This window comes from Leptonotus elevatus, chromosome 4 (genome assembly GCF_054856555.1).
Source record: "Leptonotus elevatus isolate MCC_2025b chromosome 4, RoL_Lele_1.0, whole genome shotgun sequence".
NCBI lineage: Eukaryota > Metazoa > Chordata > Actinopteri > Syngnathiformes > Syngnathidae > Leptonotus > Leptonotus elevatus.
This window is the reverse complement of record NC_141242.1, coordinates 1,509,470-1,529,257: the sequence shown is the minus strand read 5'-3', so window position 1 is coordinate 1,529,257 and position 19,788 is coordinate 1,509,470. Positions and strand designations below refer to the sequence as shown.

Sequence of the window (19,788 nt, the reverse complement as noted above, 5' to 3'; positions counted from 1 at the left end):
ATTACAATTTCATAATATTGCTGTCAATCCAATATAGAAGCACTTTTAGCATTTGTTTGTACAGCCAAATATATTTATTTACACAGTATGTCGTTCTTGTAATGTAACTATTTTCATACCTTGAACTCGTTACATCACATTGTTCTTTCACATTTGTGCTTTAATGCTTTAACATTTTTCATTGTTCAATATTTCGTATTTCTGTGATATGATGTCATAGACATTTTATACGTAAAATGATTACCTTTAAATTGATATTATTTTGTGCAAGAACTTGTTCTTTCCTGTTTTCATATCCTATACTGCAACAGTATATGATGTGCTTGGAACATTACCTTCTTATTATTCTTATTATTTTTATTCTCATATGTATTGAGTGTGTGTGTGTCCTTGCTGACTCATTGGAAAAAACGTTGGCAAAAATGTGTGGAAATGTGCCAGCACATAATGTTTCCACCAATGTCATTTTAAAGTTAATTGCTCCTCTGCCAAATTGGCGGTAAGGACAAAGTGCAGTTGTGTCCTTGGAACTCCAATCTTAGCTAATGAGCAGCAATTCAAAATTCTTCCAATAGATGGCAGAATATCCACTGGACATGTTTTTCCCGCCTGTTGCCATTTATAACAAGATCAGCACCATTCCAGAAACTTTTTGGGGTGACAGTTTTCTTAATGTGAATTTTGTCTCATTTGCTAATCTGGTAAACATTACTTGGGCCAGCACTTCTGATTGTGAAGGACATTGACAAAACATCTTAACATGGCAACACAGACGCTGAAATCTGATTAGACCAAAAAAAAGGGGGACAAAAGTAACATTCACTAAATGCACAAAAAGCCAAAAGAAAACAAACTGTTAATAATAAATGAATGCAATTTCATGAAACAAGCATGTTCTGATATTTGAACATTTATTTATTTATTTAAAAAAAAGAAGATTAAATTAAGATCACATACAGTTTAGAAAAATAAATACTATGTATGACAACATTTACAATGGCAATCCTCCACAGCGTGCTTCTGAAAGTTCTTGTCTGTTTTAAACAATCTGCGCCAAAAAGTAGAAAATATTTACAGCAATCTTTTATCCCCAAAATGTTTTCATTGTCCAGTTAGGCAAACGTTTCCAATTGTTGTTCTTGTGAGACGTCTCGGTGGATCACAAGAAAAAGTCTCGTCTGCATTGCCGATGATAACACAACGAGCTTCAACGTCTTCTGACTCCTGAAAACACAAACAAATTTAGGTTGTCAGAAGACGTACATGCAAACTACAAACTATGCGAGTTTAATGACAGGGTGGACCTTTTTGGTTAATGTTAGCATTTAATGGTGGATCTTCACCTAGTGTAGCAACATGAGTCTGTTAGCAAGCTGACTGTGCACTAGTTAAGAAATATATTTCAGATTTCAGAAAGGTTTTCATATCAATTAATGTTGCATTATGACAGCGTGGACATGTTAAACTTGACAACACACAACTACACACATAATGTGATGACAATTATGAAACATAAGATAAACTATTTATTCTACAACTAGCCACTTCTTCTGCCTCCATTGAAGAAAGACAAAATACATGCAAACAGCAAAATATGTGAGCTTGCTGACAGGGGGAGGGACAACGACAAGGCGGACATTTTTGGCTAATGTTAGCATTTAATTGTCGATCTTCACTTACTATAACAACACTAGTGTGCACTAGTTAAGAAATATATTTTAGATTTCCAAACAACAGGGACAACAACAGGGTGGACATTTTTGGCTAATATTAGCATGTAATGATCACATGGCGGACTTTTAGTTAGATAGATGACTATGGACTGTTTGACAAATACATTTCAAGGCAAGCTTTTGAAAATGTTTTCTATCAATTGTTATTTATTTATGACAGAGTGGACGTGTTGACCCTTGACAACATCCAACTACATGATGAAAATTATTCTGCAACAGTTGTGACGTCCCTAGACACATCAGAGGTTTTTCTTAAAGGGACAGTTAATTGGGTGGACATATGCAAATGTTCAATATGATGGTGAAATAGAATATATATGATGAAAATGACTGGTTTTATGAAATAACTAGTTACCTACAGTTAAATGATGTCAAAGAAATATGATTTAGTTTCATTTAACCATACAATGTAGTAATCAGAGCAGTGAAGTCAGGAACATCGAATGATAAAAAAAAAAGAAGTATTGAACCAAGAAAACATTTTGAGATACTTCTTTTTGTACTGTAATGTATGCAAACTTCTGGCCTATTATACTACACCTGTAACGCAAAAATGTAATGTTTGCTATGGCCATTTGTTTTGATATTTTTTTTCACTAAAGCTTGTGCATTCTAGTTTCTAGACTTCATAATTTGATGTCATTTAAAAAAATTGTGTCATCTTGTGTACCTCTATTCAGTAACATCATTAGTGACATATTTGCTTGACATTTTATTGTACATTTTAGGTTATTCTTATAATTTATATGAAAGGGATTTTATTAGTTGCTGCACTTTATTGTTGTGAGTACAGTGCTTTTAATTTTTATTTATTATTTTCATCTTTTCATAATTATCAGCCCAGGCTATTATTATCAGTGTATTTGTAGGTAACATTTGATACATCTGTTTCCAAAGTCAAATGTTTTTTATTACCTTCATACTTATTTTAACCTTTAATGTAATCACTAATTGCATTGTGTTGATATACAACCATCACAAGTTCTACTGCAAATAATTGTTGTGTGCTACTGTTGCAGCTTTAAAAATTTAAAAAATAAATAAATAAATAAATCAGGCACTTTCCCAGCAAACGCATATCATCCTCTTTTACCTTTGTGAAAAGTTGAACTGTCATACTTTTCTGCATTTCTGAACTGTACATTGCAGAAATGCTTCCTGGAGGTATCCACAGGGTGGCGCTCTCCCCACGTTAATAATCATGCATAAGAACCCATCACAAGCTCCAAACCAGCCTAAATCAAATCAGAGCATAATCGATCTGATTGATTCTAAATCACACGCACGTACATCACTCCTCAAAGATACCAGCAAGCATGTGCCACTCAAGTGATTACACACGAACACAACTGTGATTTAGAGTTATAAAAAACAAAATGCTACTTCATAAATGGAGTTCTTGAAAGTCATTGCGTCATTCCAGTTTGACAATTCGGGCCAGGTCAGCTGGAGCCTATCGCAGCTAACTGGCGGGGTGCGCCCTGTACTCGTTACCAGCCAATTGCAACATCAATTCATCGTTAAGAAAAATTCACAATTATTTTTTGTCTAATAACAAAAACACGAGCGTTTAATACAAATGCATTCTACTCATCCGAGACACAGATTATTATTACATGTATTTGTGTGTGCAGACCGCTGCGGACATGTTGTGCAAGTCAAACTTGGCTTGCTTTGACCAACCAATCAAAGGAGGGCTAAATGCTGACATTATTGTGGGCCAGCTCGTTGACGATAGGTTCCTCCAAAGTTCCTTTCTATTGCCATGAGCATGGGAGCGAGGGTTTGCTTTATTAGAGGTACAGTTGTGTTCAATATAATAGCAGTGTGTTTAAAAAGATCAAAATACTAAAGTAGTAGTCCATTAGTTTTGGGAACACTGCAGATCATATTCTAAATCAAAGCATGAACAAACATTTGTCAATTTTTTTAATTGCTTTTAAAAAAAATGGGGAAAAAAATGAAAATTGTGCTGAAAAAATAGCAGTGTCTGTTTCTTTACATATTTGAATATTTGCTTTATAAACTCAAATTCTCTTGGATTTAGCATTCCTATGACTCATTAAATGAATATTTAGTTGTATAACCATGGTTTCTGAGAACTGCTGTGTTGCATGGGAGTCGACCAACTTCTTGCACCTCTCAACAGGTATCCCAGCCCAGGAGGATTTGACAACAGTCCACAGTTCCTCTGCATTTCTTGGTTTTGCCTCAGAAACGGCACTTTTGATATCACCCCATAGGTTTTCTATCGAATTGAGGTCCGGGGATTGAGCTGGCCACTCCATAACTGTAATTTAGTTGGTCTGGAACCAAGATGCTGCTCGTTTACTGGTGTGTTTGGGGCCATTTCAAGGGCAATACTTCTTCAGCATAAGGCAACATGACCTCTTTAAGTATTTTGATTTATACAAACTGATCCATGATCCCTGGTATGCGATTAATAGGCCCAACACCATAGTAAGAAAAAAAATTATGATGCTTCACTGTCTTCAGAGTGTACTGTGGCTTGAATTCAGTGTTTGGGGGTCGTCTGACAAACTGTCTGCGGCCCTTGGATCCGAAAAGAGCAATGTGACTTTCATCAGTCCACAAAATGTTTCTCCATTTCTCTTAAGGCCAGTTGATGTGAGACTCTGAACACTGGGACTTTACGAGGACTTCTTGCTAATAGATCAGCTTCACACAGGCGCCTTCTAATTGTCACAGTACTCACAGGTAACTTCAGACCGTCTTTGATTTTCCGTGGAGCTGATCATTGGTTGAGTCTTTGCCATTCTGGCTATCCTTCGATCCATTCGAATGGTTGTTTTCCGTTTTCTTCCATGTGTCTCTGGTTTTGCTTTCCATTTTAAACTATTGGAGATCATTTTAACCGAGCAGCCTTTTATTTTCTTCACTTCTTGATATGTTTTCCCTTCTGCAAGTTTTTTTTTTAATCCAAGTCTGCTGTTCTTTTGAACAATGTCTGGAGCGACCCATTTTTCTCAGGTTTTCTAAAAGAAATACATGCATGACACGTGCTGGCTTCACCCTTATAAGGTCCACCTGATTCACACCAGTTTTTTTTCACAGAATGATTGACATAATTAGTTGAACTCCACACTGCTATTTTTTTCAACACACCCCTTTCAATTAATTATCTAATTGCACAGACTCAGGACCATGCATATCAAGAATGTTGAGTCTGTTAGTTTTCTGTGACTACACCTAATGGTAAATTGTTTGCCATGTAGAAATAGATTTTCTACCCCAAAAAGTCATTGATCTGGTTAATCATGTTAGGCTGCTATTATTTTGAACACAACTGTTAGTGCTTATTAGTATTTAGGTCAGCAGAGGAAACATACAACCTTAAGACTCACCGCGAGACCATCCGTTCCTCTCATACATCAGTCAGCTTCCCGGTGTAGATTTCGATCTGGGTGAGGCTCTCCAGGTCGTCTTCCCGGTAGGACTCTGTCTTGGACTGCTCGCTTTTGCTGGAGTTAAAGTCCCCAGATGACGTCTGCGGTTGTCCGCAGGTCACGTGCACGTACTGCAAACGATCCTCCTCGTCGTTCTCTCGGTGGTAGAAGTAGTTGAAGTTAGACACGATGACAGGCACCGGTAGAGCGATGGTGAGAACTCCGGCGATGGCGCACAAGGATCCCACAAACTTGCCCCCGATGGTGCTGGGGCACATATCTCCGTAGCCCACCGTTGTCATAGTTACAACCGCCCACCAGAAGGCATCGGGGATACTGGAAAACCCCGATTCTGGGTCCTCCGCTTCTGCAAAATACACCGAACTGGAAAAGAGGACCACGCCGATGATGAGGAAGAAAATCAAGAGGCCCAGCTCCCTGAGGCTGGCGTGGAGTGTTTGTCCGAGGATCTGAAGACCTTTGGAGTGTCTGGAGAGCTTAAAAATCCTAAAAACACGGACCAGACGGATGACCCTCAGGATGGCGAGCGAGGCGGCTTGCTGACTGCTGCCCTGGTGCTCAGCCAAGTCCAATCCCAGGGTGATGAAGTAAGGCGCGATGGCCACCACGTCTATGATGTTCATGATATTCTTGAAGAACGCCGCCTTGCTTGGGCAGGACAAGAACCTTATAGTGAACTCAAAGGAGAACCACACAATGCAAAGCGTTTCCACCATGAAGAAGGGGTCTGTAAAGGGACTTTGCACCTTCCCGTGGCTGGTGCCATTTACGTGGAGCTCCTGCACCGACACGGGGACCTCTCGGAACTCGGGCAACGTCTCCAAGCAGAATATGATAATGGATATCAAGATAACCATCACAGAGACAATGGCGATGATCCGAGCAGGCCCAGAGCTTTCTGGATACTCAAACAATAGCCAGAGTTGTCTCTGGAACTCATTGTTAGGCAGAAGTTGGTCCTCCTCCCTTGTCAGACCCTCATCGTCTCGAAAAAGCTCGATGGTCTCCTCATCAAACTCGTAGAACTTGAGCTCCTCGAGGAAAATATCCACAGGGACGCTCACCGGTCTGCGTAACCTCCCCCCGGACTGATAGTAGTAAAGGATGGCGTCAAAGCTGGGCCTATTCCTGTCGAAGAAGTACTCGTTCCTAAGCGGGTCGAAGAAGCGCATCCTTTTGTGGGGATCCCCTAAAAGTGTGCTGGGGAAGCGCGAGAGGGTCTTCAGTTGGGTCTCGAAGTGCAGGCCCGAGATGTTGATGACCACCCTCTCACTGCACTCCTGCTCCTCCGGGTCATCTGGCAACAAGGGGCTGACCACCACGGTCTCATCGCGGTTCTCCTGGGACACCACGGTCATCTTCTTACCCCTCTCGAGGGTCGCCACTCACCTTTCAAGTGTCCTTTCTCATGCAGATTGTCACATTCCTCCCTCCTCCGAAAGGAGCTCGTTGCCGGTACCGCTACGTTTGATTTACACGGTCCTTTTGTCAGATTAGAGCCTGGCCGTGTCCGACAGATCTCCCCCTTGCATAAGCTACACCAGTGGGCAAAGGTGGCTATCATATTCACACCATTTTAAACCGCACGGCCCTCCCCAAGTTGGAAGACCAGATGACACTCGCTGCCTGTGCCGCCGTCCCACCAGCATTTCACTTCAGTAAACACGGAAGCGCCCACTTTTTACACTCTTTCAACCCTCCGTAGACTCTACAGCCGTATTTTCGTTCGTGTATGTCCAAACCCCATGACAAATGCGCTCCCTCCCGATTGCGAGTCCCTCATTCATGAAATCATGGCGCTATTCCTGTCGCAAGGGGAACCCGCCGGTGTCCCCTCGCTCACACTTGAAGAAACAGGACCACCACCGCCATGATGAGCTTATATTTAATGTGGCCAAAATAAGCCAAAATTCTGCGAGACTTGAACCCCCCTACCGACTGTCGGGTCCTCGCCAATGGAAAATGCTGGCTCGACTGATACTTGAGACGCAGAGGTAATGTCGTCCTCTTCAGGAAGCCCAGAGCCTAAATAACATTCGCTGTTGGTAGTGCTCTGCTCAAAGGGCTCAATTGTACAACCTGGAACATGGGGGTGGGTGTCCCCCTTGAAGACATGTGTCCTGTCATTTAGAGTAACTAGAGGGACCTCAAATTGTGCAATCAGATACGTCAACGGTTCAAAGTTTTATTTTTTATTTGTTCTATTTCGAGCTCATCTTTGCGTTACGGATCTCAGTCAGCTGTCAATCGTCAGCCAAGATGATTCTTGACCACGCATGGTGCTAATTGCCACAACAAATTCATATGAAGTGAAGCAGCATATGGTTCATCACCCAAACTTTTTCTCTTCCCATTAAATTCCGTGTGTCTGCTTTGTACAATCTCTCCTCTTCATTGTATGAAATTAACTAACAAGTCAACCTATGTTCCCCGTGTTACCACAACAGCATTCATAGTAGGTGAAGCAGCATGAGGCTTATTGTCCAAGATTGTTCTGGACCTTGTACATTGACTGTATTTGCTGTATTGGCTCTGGACAATAATAACAGTGCAGGGCTGTCAATCAATCAGTGTTGCTAAAACGGTTTGCACCCATCTAAACTGCTCACATGTCATCACGCGTCTTAATAGTCCAAGAATAGGCAAGTTTGGTCCTAGAGAGCCGCAGTCCTGCATGTTTTCGGTGTCTCCTGCCTCCAACCCAGGTGTTTCAAATCATCAGCTCATCATTACGTTCTGCAGGAGCCTCTCAGCTGTGTTTGAGGAGGCAGACATCAAAAACATGCAGGACTGCAGCTCACTCGGACCGAACTTGCCTATCCCTGTAATAGTCCAATGTTGTGTGTGTGTGTGTGTGTGTGGGGGGGGGGGGGGGGTTGTTGGAGGGGGGTTTATATCACATCATGGGGACCATTTACTTGGTTTTTACTATTATTGTGGGGACCATGTGTCCTTGTGGGGACATTTTGGCCGGTCCTTACAACTCAATACCTTTTTTTGAGGGTCAAGACTTGGTTTTAGAGTTTAGGTTTCAAATGGGTTTTGGTTGGGGTTAGGGTTTAGGGTTAGTATTAGGTAATCAGTTGTGATGGTTAAGGTTAGGGTAAGGGGCTAGGAAATGCATTATGTCAAGAAGATGTCCCCACTACAAATGTAGACCCAAAGTGTGTGTGTGTAAGTGTCTGTGTGGTAACAACAACAAGGCACTTTGTGGCGACAGAACAAAAGGGCGTCAAGTGCGGGCGTGAGGATGCGAATGTGTCAGTCAGTGGCTGCAGCTGAGCAAAGGGAGCGTCTGGCTCGCGTTGTGCGTCTCCACGGAAACAAACAACAACAAACAAGCTGTGGCATGGACACGTGATTTATAAGCCGATGCGGGGGAGTACGGGTGGTGTGTGTGAGTGTGTTATTTCGGGTGACATCAGTCACACGTTCATTCCAATGTTTTGCTTTGCTGTCGATGTGATAGCTCAACACTTTTTTCAAAATTGTTTAATTAGAATTGAAATGAAACGATTCCACAGCTGTGATTCCTGTGGAAATGGTCCACTTTCCCCTAATTGGTCCAAAAATGATGATTGATTTGCTGCAAAATACGTATTTTTGCTCATCTATCTCTGCCAATGATGGATAGTCACAGGAAGAAATAATTCATGAAATTATTTTCCACGAGATGACAGAAGGAACAGTTAACCTGTTGCCATTCACATAACAGAATTACATGTTGTGAATTGAACCCTCCTTTTAGGTTGGTTTCTCAGCAACAATATTAATCCTGGGTCAATTTGACACAGGCTATGATATGAATGATAAAAATCATAAAACATTATTAACCGCTTTTGTTGCAAATATTTCAAATGACCATTTTCAACAAGTTTCATCATGAAATACTACCATTTGTAGTTATTTAACTTTGAAATGGGTCAGTTTGACCCGGATATGTTTAATTTTCCAAAAGCATTCCGGTAAACGTTAGAAAACTTGAAAATATGTCATCGTACGTAGACCATTTTAATTGATGAGAAGTTTCGTAGCGAAAAAATACTAATCTGTAGTTCTTAATTTTTCCATAAGTATTCTGATAAACATTAGTAACCTAACCATTTCAATTGAAAATATTTCAAAGTAAACCACTTTTAAATGATAAGTTTCACAGAAAAAAACACCACTCGTTTGACTTTAAAATAGATCAATTTGACCCTGGCTGTGCTCAATGTTCCAAAACAATCCTTCAAAATCATTATTTTTTTCATTGCAAATGAACTGAAATGAACCATTTCTTATTGTCTGTTGGTGCCAAGTTTCATTGTGGAAAAACAAATATGTGTTGTTGTTTAACTTGAAAGCGGGTCATTTTGACCCACAACATAACGGGAGGGAGGGTTAAAACTACTTAGCCGTGCTTCAGACAAATCAGTTTAGCTTCATGCTAACAAACAATGCAAAACGTCATAGAACGGCGAACAAAGTTAGCACACACACATTGATGCAATTATTCTTTTGCATAGAACAACACATTTTATTTCACTGTGACTTACTGAGCAGTTTTGTTGGTTCTTAGTTCCAGTACAAACGAACACATCATGTGTGCAGGCTTTGCTGCAGGTGCACATTTTCCAGAAGCTTGCGTACGTGTGGGAAATGTAGCCGGACGGGCATGTGCAAGTAATGACGTGTTACCCGGGAGACACGCGCATGCCGGGGAGGGCGACGTATATGATGTGTACCCCCAGCCTGCACCCTCCGTCCCCACTCTTGTCGTAACACAATATCACCCAGCAGTAGTGCCAAGTAAGCACGTAAAAATACTTTTTGTAGTTACGGTACTTGAGTTTTTTTCCGCGCCACTTTTTTTGGCCTACTAGTAGCATCTTAAAGATGGAATAAACAAGCTTGTCCTCACAACTAAGACACTTCAGTCCCTGTTGGAATGACTGCCTTAACGGTGAGTGTGTACTAGAATAGGAAACTACAATTAAACCTCACTTTTAAACAACTGAGCTGCACTTGTAACACTTCCCAGACCAACTGACAGATGTGTCAGCGCTCGTAGCATGCTGGTAGTAGCATCAATATGCCCACTCGTAGTTTTAAAACAACACTAAGGAACTTTCAGTTTATGTTGATTATATAATTTTTGATTATTGTCCATATGGACAAAAGCGGACAAAAATACTATTCTTTTTTGGCGTCTAAATTTTCTCCCGTTTTTCATACATCCATTCAGTTTATAAATTGATGCCAAAAAAAAAGTGCGACACAGGCATTAATTTCCTGGAATCGAAGCTTCTCCTTTCAAAGACGTGTCCCACTGTCGTACGGTGTTCCACAGGGTTCAATTTGGGGGCCCCTGCTGTTGTCATTGCATTTGCTGCCCCTAGGTTCCATCTTAAAAAATACATGGTATTTCCTTTCACTGCTATGTAGATGACGGTCAGATCTCTGTCCTGCAAAGCAAACAGGACTTAAGGCCACTTCTGTCCTGGCTGGAGGAAATCAAAGGACTGCAATCGTCATAACTTATCCTCTCAAAAGTCAGCCCTTCAAAATAAAAGGAAATAAAATAATCAAATCACAGTTTCTGTTGGTCACATGGTGGCTTCAATAACAGTGGTACCCAACAAACTAATTATTTTGTAAAATTGTTACATTGAAAACGTCTTGACTGCTTGCTGTCATTCATTTTGTTGATTCGGGGCAGATATCACAAGTTTGACTTTTTTCTGTCCCCTTTCATTTTTTTTTTTAAAGAGTGAAATAAAAATTTGAGTTGAATACTTAGTCAACACTCTTTTGGTGTGTAAAGCTATGAAAAAGCAAGCTTCCGCTGTATTTAAATTTTTCCTTCATGCGTGAAATAGAGGCTGAGCTTTCGTACAAATTGCACTTGTAAGATTTGTTGTTGTTTGTCTAAAAATAGAGCAAGGATGAGGTTCCCGTCTGAGACGTTCGGTAACCGCAGCGGCAACCCCGCAGCCTCAATATGTGTGTGGAGTTTCTGCTGCTTCTATTTGCGCACTGACCACAATCGTGTTCACAGACTTGTTTTTTTTTTTTTTTTTTCTGTAAGCGTCTCATCAGGCATTCAATGTTCTGTTTTATTCCTAAACTTTTCTTGGATTTGGATTTGATTACATGCTAACCAACTGACTGATCATAGTTCCACTTTTCCATCTAAATTAATGGAGGGTACTGCATGCCTAGGTGGCGCTATTGAGTGATATTCTTTTTTGTGCTTTTTTTTGGGGTGCATTTTTTCATTGGCTATCATTATTTCCACTTTTCCATCTAAATGAATGAAGGGTACTTTCAGATAGCACTTTTCCATATCAATTTAAACTTGCTTCAAAAATTCATGCCACCTGGGTTCAAGTGTTCTTTTTATTCATTTATCTTTCAACTACAATGAATACTTTGTAATTTTCATATAATTTATCTTTCAGTTTACTTCATAAGCATTCAGCTTAGCATTCAGTTTAGCATTCAGCTTTCATCCTTCCCACGCAATTTCTGCAGAAATTGCACTTAGTCTTGTTTTTAAAGGATTTCTGCAGGTGTCAGAAAATCTAATTAAAAGTTTTTTAATGCAACTTAAACAAATTTAATGCCCATGTCATACTCATATGCAAACAAAGTTTTTTGTTTGTTTGTTTTTCTTGTTAATTGAGATAAAATTGGACAAACATGGTTACCGAATACAAACGTGGTTGTATCGTATAAAGTTATTTGAAGTTAAAACATTGTACAAAACATTCAATAAAGTGTGAGACATTGAGTCAGGGTGGCTTTAGGGTTATGTTGGACGTTGATGACGTTGAAGAAATTCAAATTCAGTACAAGCAACGCGTGGACTCCAGGCCATTTTGTTCATTGAAAATGACTACTAGTTTCAAGTCTCCACAAATAAATGTATTTTTCATGACATTTATTTATTATCTGTAAATTGTGTCATAGTGACTTCTTTGCAAAACGTTGTATGTAAAATCATGCATGAATAGAATCAACCGTATTTAAATGGTTAATGACGTATTTAATGCTTTCTAATGCCATTTAAGTCTTGAATATAAGCAAAATCCATGTAATGACTTTTAATGCTTTTTACCGACCTGCGCAAAACCCTGTTGTAGATATTGGGTACTTGTGGATGCTGCTGATAACAGCCACTGATACGGCATAATAAAGCAAAAATAATAATAATCTGGCATCAAATAAGCCTTCCCAGGTTGGCGCTGGTGTTTTATTTATTTTTTTAATGTATTTTTTTTATTATTATTATTTTTTTAGTGTATTTTTTTTATTTATTTTTTTAATGTATTTTTTTTATTTATTTTTTTTTATGTATTTTTTTCTCCACTCTGAGTAAGAATGAACTGGGAGGCAAAAGGGGCGAGCTTCCTTGGAATGACCTGGCTGTCATCTTGGTCACACGCCTGGCCTCCCGGATTAGCCTTCCAGGCCTTGATTAAGCCTCGGACGGTTTTAGCTGATGATGTCGTGCTCGATACGTTCCGGGTGGCGGGTGGGGGGTCTAACGGGCAGGGGAGGGGCGCTGTATTACAGATGGTTACTTTTGACCTCATCAGATATTTAACTCCTTACTTTTACACTTACAGGTAAAGTGGTATACTTTGACTGATGAGTTTTTCCAAGTCATGAGCTGTCACTTGTTCCATTATTATTATTTTTTAAAAGCTTTTTCTTTTTCTTTTTGAAGCTTACTGAAGTAGTCAGAGGTAAAATCGCTACTTGCACTTGAGCAGCAGCAATTTTCAGTTGGCGGGCAAACTTCAAGAGTTCTATATAGGAGGCGGCCCATGTTCATTTTGAGTAATACTTGAGAGAAATAGCAAAGTGAGTTGAGGTCAAAGGTAAAATCAAGACTTGTTTTTATTTGTCGCAGTGAAACGTTAATATTTTGTCCAGAATTCATTGGATAACTTCATTATTTTTCATCAAATCAAAATTAATACCTTTTAAAACGATTTTTTTCCACTTGGTGTCGAATGAAGATGACATCACCTGTGCTGAGGAAGTAGGTAACGACCAATCATGGCTCATTTTGTGGACCAAACCCAGAAAACAGGTGAGCCATGTTTGGTCGTTACCTACACTCTAAAAACAGTTGGGTCAAAAATAACCTAAATATGGGGCAGAAATGGAGCGATCCTCTAATTGGGTCAATTTGACCCAACTTTGAGTCAAGTCTTTTAGTGTAAAACAACTCGTCAATATTGGTCAGATCATTTACTTGGGTCAAAAAATTGGGTCATTTTGTATTAAACAACCCAGATAGTTGGGTCAAATTGACCCATAAAATGGATCGGTCCATTTTTGATCCATAACTGTTTTTAGAGTGACTTCCTCAGCACATGTGATGTCATTTTCAGTCGACAGCAAGTGGAAAAATGTGTTTTGTATATTGTATACAAAAAATTATGTCGTTATCAAATCCATTCTGGACAAAATGTTAACTTTTTACTGCTGAAAATGGCTCAATATGAATCAAGTATCCCTTTAAGTGCCCATGTTGTTGTATCAAAGGAGGCCATTTTGAATGCTATCCGTGACAAGGTAGCCAAGCTAGCTGTTTCTATTCAGCGCTCTAGCAGCCACAATCTTAAACTGCTTGATAATCTTCAAGTGTTTATGATATTCCAATGAATCATTTTGCAGCCGTGACAAGATGACTGACCCAGCTGCTGTCAAAGATAAAAATGATGACATGTTTCGATTCAGCACTTTTGCAGCCGCAGTTTTTAAGTGGTTGGGAAAATAGTTTGCAGTGTGATTAAAAAGGCAACATTTTGAATGCTATCAGACAAGATGGCCGTATGTAGCTCAAGTCAAAGGTCAAAGCATAAACATATTTCTATTCAGCACTCTTGCGGTCTACATTTTGTAGGTGATTGGCAAACTTTCAGATTCTCGTGCTATGTACAAGCCCTGTTCCTTCTGAATGAACGGCTGTCTCAGCTGAAGTCAAGTGTGAACATGTCGTGTTCAATATTACACATTCAGCCTGTGATATGCAATCTGACTTAAATTGCGCTCAATGACATGGCAGTTAATTTTGGAGCCATCCAGTACTATTTCCAAAGGAGGGATTTGGCCGCCGGCGGACGCTGTATTTTCAGCTTTCGACGGTGCTGTAACCGAATCCCGTCCGACGGCAGCGACTTTGAGGGAGTTCTATAAATAAACCGACCACACTTGGCGACACGGCCCCGCGGAATGATTTGCTCATGGCAGCGGTGGCGCGCGCAGCCGCAACTATTTTCTCCCGCTCGCTCCAGGAGTTTGTGTCAAGAATGCGGTCTCGCAGGAATCCGCAAACTTCACTTTATATTGTGCGGGGGGGCTTTTAACGCAAATTTGCTAATGAATGCCGCTTGTTAAGCGCAAAGGGGGGCAGTGGGGGTTTGGCCGCTAAAGCTAGCTGGCTCGCAGGCACGTCTGCCTCAGTTATATTTGACAGCGTTGACTTTCAATTTCTTGCCAGTTAACACCAGCAATTACTTATTTGCTTGAGACATTTAGTTCATGTTGAGCTACATAGTAGTGACATTGGGCTGCGTTTGATGTGTTGGAAGGTTGAAATCATGAAATACACAAATAGTCACAGCCTAGCTGGGGTTATGGCTAGCTGTTAGCGTAGGGTCAGTTTTTATGGCTAAAATTGGCCAAGCGTTAGCCTTTTATGTACCATTTGAATATAAAAAAATATACTGTTATTATCACGGGGGGCTCACCCATGATAGAAATTTGCAATACAGAAAGACCATCTTATTTTATTTAACTTTTGGGGGGGGGGGGGGGATAGTTTTACCTGTCCCATAAGATTTAAATCATTTCAACTTAAATCACCCTTTTTAAGGAAGCTCTTTTTCACCTCTTCTCACTGATGAGAGGCTATCATATAACATATCTTATATTTAAACTCACACATAAAACAAAATCTAATTAAACATACATCTAAACACCAACGCGTTCAATTAAACCATAAATTAGCGAAAGTCCGCTAGCTTGAATGCTATAGACTAGCTAACAGCAATTAACATAGACATTACGCTAATTATAAATATTTAAACACCAAAATGTTCAAGCAAACCATATCAATAATGCTAACTTAATGCTAACGTATTGCATTTTGCTGCTTTTTTTCAAAATTAAACCATCTGTTAGCTTTTTGTTTTTAAAAAATAATGCTGCAAGATGACTTTGAAATGTTAAATTGTTTTGGGATCAGTCTGAGGTCTATTTATGGTTTAAACGATCAATATTCAAGCAATTATAAACATTGTTAGTCGGGGGTCCGTTCATTACTCTGAAATGTCATTTGCGTCGGGGTTTGTTCCAAGTCAACAAATGTTCTTTTACTAAGTTGAATCATTTCACAAATGCTATTCATTTGTTGTTTATGTGCCTTTTATAATTTATTCTTTGAGGGGAACATGATTGAAAATGAGCATACGGACATCAGCGTTCATTTCGCATGCGTGGCAAACCGACATTGTATTGTGCGCTCTCACTCCTGACAAATGACACGAGTGTGACGAAATGCGGCGGCAGGCGGCTTTTGATACATTTCCATCTGTCATCTTTGTGCACTCAGCGCATTGTGAGCAGCACAGGCGGGGGTGCGGCGCTGTAATTAAGTTACATTTTGGCTGCAGCTTCGCCATCAATGTGTTCTGAAAATAGGCATGGCGAGCGGGCATTGCCTATGTTACGTGTGGAAGTTCGTGTGTCTAGTCTTTGTATCAGCCAAGTCTACTCCAGTCTGGACAGGACGAGAGTGGACTGGTCGCCATGTCTACTCTCGTCCTGTCAGTCATGGTGACCAGTCTGCCCTTGCCGCGTCCAGTCATGGCGACCAGTCCGCTCTCGTCCCGTCCAGCCGTGGCGACCAGTCCGCTCTCGTCCTGTCCGGCCATGGCGACCAGAACGCTTTCGTCCCGTCCGGTCGTGGTGACCAGTCACTCTCGTCCCGTTCAGTCATGGCGACCAGTCTGCTCTCGTCCCATCCAGTCATGGCGACAGGTCCGCTCTCGTCCCGTCCAGTCATGGCGACCGGTCCACTCCCGTCCCGTCCTGTCATGGCGACCGGTCCGCTCTCGTCCCGTCCAGTCATGGCTACCGGTCCACTCTCGTCCTGTCCAGTCATGGCGACCAGTCACCCTCGTCCTGTACAGTCATGGCGACCAGTCCACTCTTGTCCCATCCAGTCATGTCGACCAGTCCCCTCTCGTCCCGTCCAGTCATGGCGACCAGTCCCCTCTCGTCCCGTCCAGTCATGGCGACCAGTCCACTCTCGTCCCGTCCAGTCATGATTGTCTGCTCACCTTTCCCACTATGTGTAAACTTCTTGCACTTCATTCCTGCCTTGCTTTCCCACATTTGGGTCCACCATCCCTCTGCCAGTCACATGCCTTATGACAACATTTGAAAACATATCTTTACTTTCTACTCCTTATTTAGACAAAGTCATATCTGTACTACGTCAGTGCAGATTCTGAGTACTTTCTCTGCGTCCACCTGCCCCTGCGCAGCATTGCACTGGCGGCCGTCATCCCGAGTTTTCATGAAGGCAGCTATAGTTGACTTGCAGCAAAAGCAAAACTATCCTTACATAGTGGAAAAACGAGTTTAACCGCAAATAGTAAAGTGAAGCTGGCACTGAATTACTGTTCAAACGCACACCAAGCCCCATGCAGGGCAATTAGTGTTTATAATAATCTTGTTAAAATTGTCATGAATCAGTTCTGTTGTTGTCTGCCACATATTTTATAAGTACAACTCTTTCAAATGTCATAACGCCATCGTCAATCATGATCAAATCATTTGAAATCAGCGGTGTGTGAAATCAGGCCCGTGGGACCATTTGCGGCCTTGCTCCACATTTTTATTGGTCTCGCTGAACATTACGATGAAATTAATTATCTCATACACTCGCAGCCATTTTCACTGAAGCAACCCCCTTTGCTCTCGGCTGTTTTACTGGATTTTGACCCAAGGCCCACAGAATATTGTGTTCTATTGCTATCGAAACATGGAACCTACCAAAAGAAAGATTAGCAGCAAGCTCTTTTCCCCAGTGTTTACACCAGGTTTGTGAATAATGATTAAACGTATTCTAATGCTAATTGCTGCAAAAACAAAACACATACAAATGTACTTTTTTTCCTGATGAAAGAAGAGACTGTTTTGATAGCAATAGAACACAATGTTCTGTGGGCCTTGCAAAATCAGTCAAAATCCAGTAAAACAGCCGGGAGCGAAGGGGATTGCTTCAGTGAAAATTCACTGTATGGACACGTAACTATTGACATTCACATCAAGTGAAGTGCATGTTTTTGGAATGTGGGAAAACCCTTTACGCAAACTCCGCAAAGGAAGGCCGGATTCGAACCTCTTTCCCCAGAATTGTGAGGCGGATTTGCTACCCACTAGCCCCCCGTGCTGCCCAAATCAAAGCTGTCCATCGTTCCAGGAACGCCAAATAAATGTCCAGTAAGGCGCTGTTTAAAAGCTGTCTGCAGACACGCTGACGACCTGCGGCCGGACCCTGTTCCGGTGGCATCCGAAGAGCCAGGCCGCCCTCCTGTGGCGGTATCGCTTGGACAGCAGCACGTAGAGCACGGGGTTGATGCACGGGTGCAAGTACTGCAGCACCGTGCAGATGAAGTAGAAGAGCTCCCAGGCTCGCCCGTGGCGGTAGAGGCCCAGGTAGACGCACAGCTCCAGGACGTAGCCCGGCAGCCAACACGCCGAGAAGGTGGCGGCGGCCAAGAAGACCATCAGCGAGGCCCGCCGCGTGTTCCTGGCGCTGGACGCGGACATCACCGGACTCTTGTGGAGAAAGAGGGCCAGGCGGACGTAGTTGAAGGCGATCACCAGCATGGGGATGAAGTAGAAGAGCACAAACTGGCTTAGGACCACCTGGTAGTGATGTTCCTGGATGGTGGGCAGGCAGAAGGTGAAGTTGACCAGGCTGGGGCTCAGGCTCTCCTTGGTGGCGAACATTCGCAGAGGCAGACTGATGAGGAAGCTCAGGGCCCAGACCAGTACCAACATGAGGACCACCAGGTCCACGGCCGGGGGCCGGTAGGGGTTGGTGACGATCATGGCGCGAGCCACCGACACGGCGCAGAGCGAGTAGGCGCTGGCCGCCAGGCTGAAGGCCAACAGGAACTGGTAGACCTTGCAGGAGACGTCGCCCATGGGCCACGAGTGGCTGAGGGCCGAGTGCAGCGTGAAGGGGATGAGCAGCAGGGTTAGGAAGTCGGCCAGCGACATGCTGAGGAGCAGGATGTCCAGACGGTTCTTACGCAGCGTCTTGTACTTGGCGAACAAGGAGAAGACCAGCAGGTTGGCGCCCAGTCCGATTCCCAGGATCACGCCGCACGTGCAGGCAAACACCAGAACGTAAGCGTTGGGGACGGCCATGTTTACCTCTGGCTCCACTTCACCTGTTTGGAAACGAGTCATACGGACATTTCGGAATGGGTTTTTAAGCAATCCGTGCCAGGATCCTTCCAGGTCGCAGAACCTGAGTAAATTAAACTGCAAACTCGACCAGGTTGTGTTTGGGCTTGCGTTGCCTTTTATTATTTTTTTAAGACATCAATGATTCCAGCAAAATCTGTTGTAACCGGAACAACCAGTCTTGATCTTGAGACCAGATTGTCTCAAGATCGCTTTTTGAAGGTCTCGTCCTTGACTAAACTCCCAAACTTGGTCTTGTCTCGGACTGGCTGGACTTGGAATTTTCCGTCAAGTAGTGCTGTCACTATTGAATATTTTTAGAATCGATTAATCTATCGATTATTCAATCGATTAATCGACTAATCGGATTCAGTTTAATTTTGCATTCAAGTGTATTACAAATAATTGTTTTTCCCTGATTACTCTTTATTAACCACGGAGTGGTGGTTGTTTTGTACTTTGTATTCGATTATAGTGATTTAAAGAAAAAAGCTGGATTTGATGTTGTACTGTGTTACCGGTTTGGTCATTGTTCGCCAAAGTAAAAACAATTGTTTGCAAATGTCTTATTTTGATTAAACACAGAAGATAATCAGTCTTCTTTCATGGAGGAGGACAGAAATCAGTTCTATTGATATGTTGAAATCAGAGGATCTGGACAATTAAATAAAAAAAAAAAGGCTCCAAACGATTACTCGATTATTAAAATAGTTGTCGATTAATTTGATAATCAATTAATTTTGACAGCTCTAGCGTCAAAACCAGTCAGGATCAGCCCGGATATGCTATTCTTAAACTTCATGAATGTGAAAACGTAAAACAACAAATAACTTAATTTCATCAAATATGTCATCGTAGACCGTTTTAACTTTAAAATGGGTCAATTTGACCGGGATGTGTTTAATGTTCCAAAAGTATTCTGATAAAGGATAGTAAGCATTTTAATTGATGAGAAGTTTCGTATTTGTAGTTCAATTGTTGTTATCAGTCTCACAATATGGAAAATAATTGTTTTCCGTGCTTCAAAAAAAAAGACACTCACCTTTTCATCTTCATCTTCTTCATCTTCGTGACGGCTTGATTCGGTTCAGTATTTTGTGGCTTCCTCCTTGAGAACGAGGAAGCGTGGCACTGGCAATGCA

General features: G+C 41.6%; 2 protein-coding genes and 1 long non-coding RNA gene across 6 annotated transcripts in view; 1 reads left to right on the top strand and 2 right to left on the bottom strand.

The window, feature by feature from the left end:
* Window positions 1–19,788, top strand: part of LOC147174936 (uncharacterized) — a 55,783-nt gene that overhangs the window by 9,944 nt on the left and 26,051 nt on the right. The window lies entirely within an intron of this gene.
* On the bottom strand, window positions 956–7,025 carry LOC147174939 (shaker-related potassium channel tsha2-like). The gene is made up of 2 exons (XM_086074499.1): window positions 5,099–7,025; window positions 956–1,224 (listed from the first exon to the last, which is right to left on the bottom strand). Exon 1 carries the CDS (start codon window positions 6,517–6,519, stop codon window positions 5,119–5,121), a length of 1,401 nt encoding a protein of 466 aa, XP_085930625.1. The 5' UTR covers window positions 6,520–7,025; the 3' UTR covers window positions 956–1,224; window positions 5,099–5,118.
* LOC147174938 (galanin receptor 2a) lies at window positions 17,193–18,618 on the bottom strand. The gene has a single exon (XM_086074229.1). It carries the CDS (start codon window positions 18,605–18,607, stop codon window positions 17,684–17,686), a length of 924 nt encoding a protein of 307 aa, XP_085930355.1. The 5' UTR covers window positions 18,608–18,618; the 3' UTR covers window positions 17,193–17,683.